This window comes from Onychostruthus taczanowskii, unplaced genomic scaffold (assembly GCF_017590055.1).
Source record: "Onychostruthus taczanowskii isolate IOZ18803 unplaced genomic scaffold, ASM1759005v1 scaffold56, whole genome shotgun sequence".
NCBI classification, from domain to species: domain Eukaryota; kingdom Metazoa; phylum Chordata; class Aves; order Passeriformes; family Passeridae; genus Onychostruthus; species Onychostruthus taczanowskii.
Genome location: NW_024503235.1, coordinates 2508997 through 2520634, shown reverse-complemented (window position 1 = coordinate 2520634; position 11638 = coordinate 2508997). Strand labels below are relative to the sequence as shown.

General features: G+C 54.6%; 1 protein-coding gene and 2 long non-coding RNA genes across 3 annotated transcripts; all 3 read left to right on the top strand.

Moving 5' to 3' along the window:
- The first annotated feature begins 627 nt into the window (after positions 1-627).
- LOC121342903 lies at positions 628-1670 on the top strand. The gene is made up of 3 exons (XR_005953615.1): positions 628-996; positions 1267-1321; positions 1577-1670. It is a non-coding gene; the product is annotated as an uncharacterized LOC121342903 (long non-coding RNA).
- Positions 1671-3425: 1755 nt separating this feature from the next.
- Positions 3426-5515, top strand: LOC121342905. The gene is made up of 5 exons (XR_005953617.1): positions 3426-3459; positions 4102-4151; positions 4399-4458; positions 4680-4745; positions 5358-5515. It is a non-coding gene; the product is annotated as an uncharacterized LOC121342905 (long non-coding RNA).
- Positions 5516-7175: 1660 nt separating this feature from the next.
- On the top strand, positions 7176-9102 carry LOC121342719. The gene is made up of 3 exons (XM_041417314.1): positions 7176-7903; positions 8262-8540; positions 9023-9102. The coding sequence occupies exons 1-3, from the start codon at positions 7657-7659 to the stop codon at positions 9100-9102; spliced, it is 606 nt and encodes a 201-aa protein (XP_041273248.1). The 5' UTR covers positions 7176-7656.
- The last annotated feature ends 2536 nt before the right edge of the window (positions 9103-11638 follow it).

Genomic DNA, 11638 nt, shown 5'->3' with positions numbered 1-11638 from the left:
CAGGGGACCTGCAATGGCACAGACCGGAGAGGGTCACAGTGACCCTGGGGTTCGCCCTTTCTCCCCTCTCCTCCCGGGTGTCTGCAGGGCTGAAGGAGGGAGGCTCTGGGAGAGCTGCTGCTGCCAGGGAGCCGGAGGGCCGGGGGGCTGGGCTGTGCTGGCTGGGAACACCAGGTTGTAGCCTGGGCTCACTCTGAAGCCAAAGCAGCCCTTGCACCCATCACTGCTCTGAATGTGCCCAAACGGTGGAAAAGGGATCCATCCCAATGTGGTGGGAAGAGCCAGGACCTGCTGGGGTAGGGATTGCGGCTGAGGGCAGCAGGGGCTGTGCAGGGAGGTGACTGCTCTGTGGCAAAAACTCCTGTGTCCACTGGTAGCACTGGTTGGAGGCAGAAAGTGAAAGCAGAAAGTGGTTAGATGGTCTCAGAGACGAGGTGGGCAGGGGCATGGGGCTGTGGGAGGTGGTTGTCCCCCTACACTGGCCCAGCTGCACCAACCCTCAACCCTGCTGACCCAGGACAGCAGCAGCAGCACACTGGGTGTGCAGAGAGGGGTTTTGGTTGGTTTTGAGACTGCCTGGTGGGGAGGACACAGGCAGAGCGCTTCAGCTCTGCTCTCCACAGTTTCATGGATCCCAAAGCTGCCGGGGAAGCGCCCCGTGAAGCCGCAGGAGTCCTGGCACAGGCCTGAGCCGCCCCAGCCCGGCGCGGCCTTCCCCCTCAGCTCCCGCCCGAGCCCTTCGGGCCGAAAGGGCTCCTGAGGGGACAGCCCAGGGTGGGAACCCGAGCACGGGAGAGCTCCAGCGCCGCTCTAGCAGAGACAGCCACATCAAGAGTTAACCCGAAAGTGAAACTGAACGAGCGGTTTCAGAAAATTCTGGAATATCACCATCCACCCCTCCCCTCCCTGTCGGGATATATTCGGCCGTTTCCCTTCCTCCCTCCGAGCACAACAGACACAACAGAGGCTGGTGGCGAGGGGAGCCGCGGTCCCACGGTGCGTGTTTGGGGACAGCAGCCTTTCTCTGAGGGGGGGACAGTCATGGGGGGCTGCTCCCCTCAGCGGGCCACCACCACTCAGAGCAGCCCCCGAGCCCTGGGCCGGGCAGGAGCTTGGGCAGGGAATGGGGGGGGTCTCTGTTTTTAAGGGGCAGGGGTGTCCAGCTGGGTGGGAGAGGGGGGGCTGGGGGCGACCGTGCAGGGCAGCAAAGCCCCGCTGACCCCACCTGCCGCCTATGCAAAAAAAATCTCGTTTTTGCTTCCCAAGGGACTGGGATTAGAGCAGACTCATCGCAGCTCTAGCTCTGCACAGCCGATCATGCGTGAGTTGGGGGTTCGTGGGGTGGTGGGTGCGGGATCTGCAGTGGGACAGCCCGGGGGGGGCACAGAGACCCTGGGGTTCGCCCCTTCTCCCGTCTCCTCCCGGGTGTCTGCAGGGCTGAAGGAGGGAGGCTCTGGGAGAGCGGCTGCAGCCAGCGGGAACCTGCCCTGCTTGGCACGGTGGGCTGGGATCCACCTAAGGGGGGCTTTACTCTTTACTACCAACTCTCCTGCCCAGCTGTCATTTTCCTTCTTAGTTCCAGTTCCAGTCATCCTTGAAATTATAAAGGTGGTTGGATTCATTGCAGTTATCTCAGGAATTACAGTTATAGGTGAGAGTCTGGCACAGGATAAGCATCCTTTGGGTTCTCTTGTGGTGCTGCTGGTGACAGGGAAGGAGGCTGTGCAGGGAGGTGACTGCTCTGTGGCAAGAAATCCTGTGTCCATTGGCAGCAGTGGTCAGAGTTAGAAAGTGAAAGCAGAAAGGGGCTGGATGTGCTCAGGGAGCAGAGCTCACTGCTAGACCAACTCCCTGGCACAGTCCATGGAGACTGTTGCCTCTACAACCCAGAGCAGAAAGGGGCTGGATGTGCTCAGAGAGCAGAGCTCACTGCTAGACCAACTCCCTGGCACAGTCCATGGAGACTCTTGCCTCTACAACCCAGGAGAAGTCCTTGGCTGTCCCTGCCTTGTGCTTGTCCATCAGCAGACAGTGTCATCGATAATCCTGGAACTTCACACTTCTGTGTCTTTACAGGGGGGGGAAAAATGGCCTGACTCTGCCCTCTGAGCAGCACCCAATAGCATGCAGACCACAGAAACAACTTCCTCTGTTCCACAAGGGAGGAAAAGCAAGATTCCTTCCTTCCAAGCATGCTGATTCATCTCCAAACAGCAGGTGATGGAAGGGGAAATCCTTCCCACAACTTCACTGTAACTGGTTTAGATTAATTTTACTTATAAAATCATGTTAAACAATAAATGAACAGTGCCAGCATATCTGTATAGTGGTGATTGTTGTGTGTCCTGACTCAGGTTCCTGCTCAACTTCCTTTTCCATTTTCCTTTCTGCTTCTCCAACTTTTCTAGCACTTTTTTGTATCTTGTTGTGTTTGCTTTTTTCTTTATCAATAAACTGTTTTCAGATACACTGTTGTCTCGGTTGACATCCTTCCAGATCATCTATTTTTAAAAGATTTCCTCGCAGTTTCCCACGGTGGAAAGCAACAGGATCCCTGCAGAGACAAAAGCGGGAATGGCTTGCACCACAAGCTCTGGGGCTTTTTCAATTTTGGGGCCTCTGAGCCTGGCGTTTTTACTTTGGCTCCAGCCTGCCGAATATCTATGCTTCTTTGCCCTGGCCCCATGACCCCAGCCCGCTTTTTGCCCTGGCTCCAGCCTGCCTTTTGGCTCTTCTCCTCTGCCGGGTTCCCTCTCCCCCTGGCGTCTGTCCCGCCTGCCCGTGTCCCTGCCCGCCGCCCTGCCGCTCCGTCCGTGTGTTCCTGCCTCAGCCGCCTGTGTCCCACCCCGCCCGCCTCCGTCCCAGCCCGCCGTGCCGCCCGATCCCCGCCGTGCCCTGTCCCGGCTCCCACAGCTCCTGCCCCGGCTCCCGCTCACTCCCCGCGTGTCCGGCCGGGACCGCAGCGCATCCCGCGTCCTGTGAGCACCGACGGCGCTGCCCGATCTGCTGCTGCTCACTCCCGCTTTTTGCCTCTGGCTTCCTCTCTCTCAGTCTCCCCCCACTCCTTTTCCATTTTCCTTTCTGCTTCTCCAACTTTTCTAGCACTTTTTTGTATCTTGTTGTGTTTGCTTTTTTCTTTATCAATAAACTGTTTTCAGATACACTGTTGTCTCGATTAACTTAACTTCGTTCCAGATAATCTATATTTAAAAGATTTCCTTGCAGTTCCCCACAGTGGAAAGCCACAGGATCCCTGCAGGGACATCCCCAAGGTCCAATGTCCTGGAGATGGGGGAGCCCCAGCCCTGCTCCAGCAGAGACAGCAACATCAAGAGTTGATGGAAATGAAACTGAAACTCAGTGACTGAGCAATTTCAGGGAAATTACCTGTCCTGACATTCCCTTTTGGGATCTTTCCTGCAGCACTTTGACCCTCAGAGCACAGCACACACAGGACAGGTTGGTGGTGTGGGGTGCTGTGCTCCCACAGTGGGTGTTTGGGGACAGCAGCCTTTCTCTGGGTAGGAGGGACAGTGACGGGGGGCTGCTCCCCTCCCTGCACCAGTGGAGAGAGGTAAGCTAGCACTGAGTTACAGACTGTGGGATGTGCCTGCAGAATGCCATGGCAGCACAGAGAAGCTTGTCTCCCCTGACCTTGGGAGGAAATGCCACTTGGTGAACGCCCTAAGGAGAGGAGCCTGCCGGAATCTTCCAGACACCTGAACAGCACGAGATCATCCCATAGAAGGATGATAATAAAGCTTTAAGAGCGTTGCTGATGTGGCAATGTTTGATAGGTTACATAGTGAAAAAAACTTACAAGGAAATAGTGGGTCTTGAAGAAGGGTATAAAACCAGCTCCTATCTCCCAATAAATCTCTCAGTATCCCTGCAGGTCTGAGTCCCTGCCTCCTTTGTTTACACATGGGAGAGCCATGGGCTGGGCAGGAGCCTGGGCGGGGGCTGAGGGGTCTCTGCTTTTATGGCATGGCCAGGATCTCCTGGGTGGGAGAGGGGTGGTTGGTGTGATGCTACAAGTTGGCAAAGACCGCTGACCCCACCAGTCGCCCATGGAAAAACATCTCGTTCTTTCTTCTCAAGGCACCGGGATTAGAGCAGACACATCGCAGCTCTCGCTCCCTCTACCATGGGTAAGTTGGGTGACTCGTGGGGTGAGGGACACAGGATATGCATGAGGACAGATGGGGAGGCACAGTGACCCTGGGGTTTGCCCCTTCTCCCCTCTCCTCCCGGGTGTCTGCAGGGCTGAAGGAGGGCGGGGCTGGGAGAGCGGCTGCTGCCAGCGGGAACCTGCCCTGCCTGGCACAGGGCACGGGGCTGCAGCTGAGAGGAGCTTTATGGCCTGCACACCTGGCCATTTGTCATTTTCCATCTTAGGCTTTCAGCTCCTCGTGATTGCATTCCTTCTGGGACTCATCATGGGACTTCTACTTATAAGTGAGACTTTGGCATGAGATGAGCAGCACTCGGCTTCAATTCTGGGTGCTCCCACAGTGGGTGTTTGGGGACAGCAGCCTTTCTCTGAGGTGGGGGGACAGTAACGGGGGGCTGCTCCCCTCGCTGTATCAGTGGAGCAACCACCAAGCCCTGGGCGGTGGCAGGGGGAGATGTGGGTCACAGAGGGGACCCTAAAAGCTTCTCTATCTTTCCTGGAGCAGCACTATGCAAAGAGAAGATAGCCATGAAAATAAGCAAGGGATCTTTTTCCTTCTCTTTTGAAGTTGGTGAGTGGGGAGGGCCGGGGGGCTGGGCTGTGCTGGCTGGGAACACCAGGTTGTAGCCTGGGCTCACTCTGAAGCCAAAGCAGCCCTTGAACCCATCACTGCCCTGAATGTGCTCAAAATGTGGGGAAGGGCTCAATCCCAATGTGGTGTGAATAGCCAGGATGTGCTGGGGTAGGGGTTGGGGCTAGGACCCCTGCCCTGCCTGGCACAGGACTCAGGGCTCCAGCCAGGAGGAGCTTTAGTGCCCAACTCCTGCTCATCTGTCATTTTCCTTCTTAGACATTCTTCTACTTGTTGCTGCATTCCTCGTTGGAATCATGATTAGACCTGCACTTGTAGGTGAGAGTCTGGCATTGGATCAGGGGCTGTGCAGGGAGGTGACTGCTCTGTGGCAAGAACTCCTGAGTCCACTGGCAGCACTGGTCAGATGTAGAATGTGAGAGCAGAAAGGAGTTGGGTGTTCTCATGGAGCAGAGCTCCCTGCAAGCCAACTCTCTGGCACACACTGGGGAGACCCTTGCTGGAGGCACATTTTTGGCCGTGCCTGCCTTGTGCTTGTCCATCAGCAGGCAGTCTCGATGCTTCTGGGACATGACTCTCCTGTCTTTATAGGGGGGAAACAAAGGGTCAGCCCCACAGGCTGCAGCCAATGCCTTGGTGACCACAAGAAGAAAGCCTGATTACTATGGCCAGTGAACAGAAGGCGATTTCCTTCCTTCCGAACAGCCTGCTTCATTTCTTCCCACAGCATGGACTAGAATGCCCCCACTGACCAGCAGCTGCCCCTTTAACAGATTTGCATGGCTGTGTCCCTGTCCCTGCACCCCCAGCCCTCGCTCCCTGCTCTGGTCCCTGAGTGCTTTTGGGGAGGCCGATTCTGGTGCTGGTGGCAGGGGGACATGTGGGTCACAGCAAGTACAATAAAGTTCCTCTGCCCTCCCTGCAGCACTGGCAAGAGGTGAGACCATCAACTTCTCCATGAATTTCAAGTATTTTGGATTCAGTCTCCGAATTGGTGAGTGGGGAGGGTGGAGAGTTGGGCTTTGCTGGGGGTGGGGGAACACTGAGTTGTACCCTGGGCTTCCTGTAGAGCCAAATCAGCCCTTGAACCCTTCAGTGGTCTGAACCCAACTGAAAATTAGCAAAGGGATAAATCCCCAATGTGGTGGGAAGCGCCAGGGACTGCTGAGGTAGGAGTCAGGGCTGAGGACTGTGCAGGGGGGTGACTGCTCTGTGGCAAGAAATCCTGTGTCCACTGGCAGCAGTGGTCAGAGGTGGAAAGGGAGAGCAGAAAGGGGCTGGGTGTGCTCAGGGAGCAGAGCTCACTGCAGGCCAACTCCCTGGCACAGACTGGGGAGACCCTTGGTGTGCAGCCCTCTTAGCCCAAACCACTGAGCTTTGGCTACATCCTGGAGCATCCCATCACCCACAATGGGCAGACTCCCTCCAAAACACCAGCATGAGCATCTTCCAGCCACTGAGGGGCTCTGGGTCCGAGGCACACATGGGCTGGCCATTGCTCCAAGCACGAGGAGCAGTGGGGTGGCTGCAGGCACAGGAGCCATGTGGGCAGTGCCTCTGCCTGGGCTGCACTGGGCACAGGCTGAGGATGGGACGGGGGGTGGGCAGGAGGTGCTCTCCACAGCCCCTGCACAACCTCTGGCTTCATTGTGGCCACTGGCTCCCATCCAGACATTGAGGGCTCTGTTATAAACCGTGTTTGTATCACCTTGTGCCGGTGACAAAATGCTCTGTGATCTGTACTGTGCCCCATGTGTGACCTCAGGGCTCTCCCCACACTCAGCTGAGTTTCAGTTCCTGAATTCTCTCTATTATTTACCTCACATACACACATTCTGCAGCAGTGTTGGTAAACAAGGCAGCACAGTATTTCCCCAGCACCCTGAGCTTTGGCCTCCCAGGGCAGTGCCCATGTCCAGGGCCTGGGGTGGTCATGGGAGCAGGGTCCAGGTCCAGGGGTGCCCGTGTGGCCCTGCTGCCTGCACTACCCTGGGCATGGGGACACCTGATGGCAGCAGGGAGGTGAGATCTGGGGGACCTGCTCCTCCGTGGGGTGCTCCCCCTTGTTAGGGGAATGGTGGGGACCCTATGCTTAGGCAGGGCCAGCTGGGGACCCCTGAGCTGATTTCTCCTCCTCAGGACTCCTCACAGCTCTTGGTCGTTGTGCTGCTTTGGGCTGGGACAGGGGTAATTTTCCTCCCAGGGGCTGCTCTGTGGCTGTGTTTTCGTTTTGTGCCAAACACGAGGTTGATGATACAGAGATTTTTTTCGCGTTGAGTTTGCCTAGAGCCGAGGCATTTGCAAGCACTCACACAGCCATGCTGGGGAGGGATTTGGGAGTGTGTGGGAGGTTGGGAGGAGACGTGGGAGGGACAGGTGACCCCAAGAGAACCAATGGGATATCCCAGGCCGTGTGACATAACAGGAATGGACAAAGGAGGGGACATTTGGAATGATGGAGTTTCTCTTCTCGCGTCTGTCCCGTCTGCAGGAGTCCCGCTCTCCTGGAGGAGCTGAACCCCTCCCTGCCCACGGGAAGCAGGGATGAAATTCCCGGGTTTGCTTTGCTTGCGTGCACGGCTTTTTGCTTTCCCTATTAAACTGTTTATTTCAACCCATAAGTTTTCTAGTTTTTACCGTTCCATTCTGTCCCCGGTCCCGGTGGGGGGTGGAGGTGATGAGCAAGCAGCTGCGAGGTGCTTGGGGCTGCTGGGGTTAAGCTTCGACAGCCACACAGGGCTCTGGTTTGGCTGCCGTGCCGTGACTCTTCGGTATACAACAGGACCCTTGCAATTGTCTGCCGTGACCCCACACTCTGGAACGCCCCTGGTACCGCGGCTGGGACCCCCACTTCTGTCCCGTGTCCCCCTTGCTGTATCTGACCGCCCGGATGAAGAGTTGCGCTCAGCCCTCTGCCTCCGGCCCGGGCGTTCCTGGGACGGGGCGGCCCCGGGGCGAGCATCGGGACCATTGCAGACCACCGGGCACCGCAGAACCATTCCAGTCCACCGGGCACCGCGGGACCTTTCCAGACCATCGGGCACCGCAGAACCATTCCAGTCCACCGGGCACCGCGGGACCGTTCCAGTCCACTGAATACCGTGGGACCATTCCAGTCAACCGGGCACCGTGGGCAGGTGAGCAACGCTGGTGGCAGGTGGGCAACGCGGGCAGCGCTGCTTCCTTCCCTCTTCCATTTTCCCTGTCCTCTTCCTCTTCGTTTTCCTTTTCCTCTTTCTCTTTTCTCTCCTGCCTTCCTGCCTTTTTCCCTCTTAGCTGTGAGACACAGAGGCAAAGGAGCTGCCACTGGAGCAGTTGCCCGAGCAGGTAAAGGTCTGGCACTCGGGGTCACTGCCAGGCTGGGGGCTGCGAGTGCTGGGGCCCAAGAGACTCAGGGTGCTGCTGTGAGGGAGAGGCAGCACCAGCCTCGAGCTGCAGGTTTCTCTCTTGGTGCCAAAATTGGGCTGACACCTATCCTGCTGTCACTTGGTGCAGGAGACTCTGCCAAGATGTCCAAGAGGAAGCCAACTCCAGAGGAGGAACCCAAGAAGGCGATAATTGTATATTTGAAATCTGGGGAGCACACAGCTCCTGGTGATGAGCCCAAGAAGGAGACAAATTCAGATGAGAAATCCTGGGATGACCCAAATCATGGTGACAAGCCCAAGGATGGGGATTGTCCTGGAGATGGTCCTGACAATGGTCCTGACAGTGGTCCTGACAGTGGTCCTGACAATAGTCCTGATGGTGGTCCCAAGGATGTGGATAATCCAGGTAAAATGCAGGGGAAGTTTGGGTGAGACATCAGGAAAAAATTCTTCACTGAAAGACTGACTGGGCACTAGAATTGTCTGCCCATGGAGGTGGTGGAGTCACCATCCCTGGATGTGTTTAAAAAGACACTGGACGTGGCACTCAGTGCCATGGTTAAGTTGATGGGGGGGTGTTAGGTCATAGGCTGGACTTGATCTCAAAGGTCTTTTCCGGCCCAGTTAATTCTGTAATTCTTTGTGACTTCCCAAGAGAAGCCAAGCAGATGCCTGACCCCAAGGTCTCTGCCAGGCAGCCTGGTAGGCACTGGGAAGCCCCAGAAGCTTGGGCACCTCCTCCTGTATCACTCCTACACCCCTGAAGAGCTGTAGGAGCGATAGGTGCTGCGAAAGCAGAAGTGCATTGCAGGAGGGGCTGTAGTGGTGGTGGGTGTGCAGTTGGGGTGTGGGTACCTGCTGAGTGCCCTGGAATTTGCTGTCCTCCAGAAAGGGATTCCAGTGGGCAGTGTTGCCATCCCTGCTCCCTCTCCCCCTGCACAGGGAAGGGCTGGCAAGGCAGTGGGTGAGTTTGTTATAAACTCTGATTCATCTTGTGCTGGTGGCAGGTGACAGACTGGGCTGACACGTGTTGTGTCCCCCGTGCTGTTCCAGGGAGTTCACATCTCGATTTGTCTTTGCAGGAGCTGCAGGTCTTTCTGTTGGTGCCAAAGCTGGCCTGACTTCTGCCCTGGGCTCAGCTGGTGCAGCAAGTGGTGCCTGGCTGTCCAAAGGGAAGAAACCTCCAAGTGACAAACCTAAAAAATGATAAAAACTCAAGTGACAAACCCAAGAAAAAATAACTCAGGTGACAAACGTGAGGATGAGACAATTCCAGACAAGCAACCCAAGAGAAGCCAAGCAGGTTCCTGATCCCAAGGCCTTGCCATGCACAGTTGCAGGTGCTGGAAAACCCCCACAGACCCCTCAGGGCTTTGCCTCTGCTTTTAAAAGCTTTGGATTCTTGTGAGCAGCAATTTCCCTGAAGCCAATAAATGTGCTTTGCTTGCAGCAGACTTGGTGTTTCTGTGTGGCTGCAGCTCTTGGGTGATGGTGGCATTGGAGGGTGACAGAGCACAGGGCATGTTCAGTGCCCAGGCCTGCCCTGCTCGCTGAGGGTGCCCCCAGTTCCCCTGCACCACTTTGGGGCAGGGCAGTATCTACAGCCCATGCCAGAGGAGCAAAACCGAGTGTGAGTGGGAACACCAGGTGGGAACCACCAGGTGCTGCTGTGCAGGTGATCTGCTGCAATTTTAACTGTGGCTTAGAAACTGCTGAGCCCTCCCCCTAGGAAATCTGTGAGATTCTGTGTACTGCTTTGTAAACTGCTTTTAGATTCCAACGTCATAGAGGAAAAGAGGATGGCTGCGCTCTTTTATTAAGTTTAAAGGTTTTTCATCACTCTTCCAGAATACAGATACGATTGAAACAAAAACTCTTTTGAGGGTCTCCATTATTCACCTATGAATACCATACATTGAGCTCTATAAATTCTCGTATTAAAAATTGTCTGTTTAATATAGGTGATGATGCAGTGGTGATCTAGTTACATCTTCTGAAGTAAAACTTTGCAGTTTTATAGCACCTTTCATCACAGGGCTGCAAAGCATCCTGTGGAACTCTGCCTCATAATGCCCAAACGAGGTAGGAAAGTCTGGCCAATTTACAGAGGGTACAACCCAGGTACAGATTGGAAGGGACAGACATGGGGACATCGACTCTCAGGAGTGACAGGAGGTGTGCACTGGGGCTGGGGGATGAGTTGGCACCTTAGCTGGGGACAAAGTTCAGGTGCCATCACTCTCACCCTTCTCTCCAAATCTGCAGCCTGGCTCCCAGCAGGTGAAAAAGACCAATGCAAATTGCTCTGGCTGTTTGTCCCATAAATATGCAAAAGAGAGGATAAAAAGCCCAGCACACATAGGCCCAAGCCCCTCTGTTGACATATCCAAAGGCTGACTAAGAATCAAGACTCCCAAGCTGGAGTGTGTGGCTTGTGCTGCCCACATCCACTTGGATCTTCCAAGATTAAACCATGTTTTTGGGATTCGTTTTGAGATGTGGGGTGTAAAGCTCTGTCTAACTTCACTGTTTCATTGTCATAAATTCCCATTTCCCACCTGAGAGGTGAAAGTCAGGTATCCCAGGTCTTGTTTCTTTAATAAAAGCTGAATATCTGCTGAAAATCCATCAGCTTAGGCAATGTGATGTCCAATGGACATTTCGGTCCTGTGGCTAGAGGAATCCAAGCTGCCCAAGTTCTTTTGAGCCTTTATGACTTTAAAAAGCCTTCTGCATCTGTGTAACACTCCCTGGAGCAGAGCCAGCACTGGTGTCAGTGCCTGAGCACCAAGGACCTCCTCAGTGAGATGTTTGGAATATAAAACCATTAATCTTAGGGACTTAATATTTATATTACTGGTTTGCCATGTACCATCAATTACCTGCCTCCCCAAAGCACATTCCCAGCACCTTGCAACAGCTCTTCTGCCACTTGCTCTTCCTGGCATGTCCAAAATTGTTCCCTCTGAAAGCACAACACAACAGAAAACTTCTGGAATGCTCCTCGGGGTTGTGGTGGTAAAACTGAAGATAAAAAGACAAGTTCTTATAACTCTGCTGCTGGAAGAAGATGGTGCCAGTGGTCAGAATAAATGAGTGATTTTTCCCTTAGTTTTAAAAAATCCACCTAAAAAAAGGGCTGGGGTCAACTTCCTAACAAACAGTAACACTGTGCAAAACCATTTGACCCTCCACATCATTTCCAAAGCAATTGTTTCCTCCTGGGGAAGATGCAAAGCAGAGTCAGTCCTACCTGCCCAGCTCTGTGGTGCTGGAGCAAAGGGATTTCCCTGTCAGGCAAAGGAGGGGATCCCATGGGGACTCCTCTGTCACGTCACCCCTTGCAGGTGTGAAGCTCTGGCAACATGAGACAAGACCTGCAGCTCTCAAAAGCACAACACACCCATTTCAGTGCTCCCAAAAGTCCTTCTATCCTTTCTTCTCAGCAATGGTCTGTGATTTTTACAGACTTTTGGTGCTCATACACAGGTAAAGCAAAAAAAA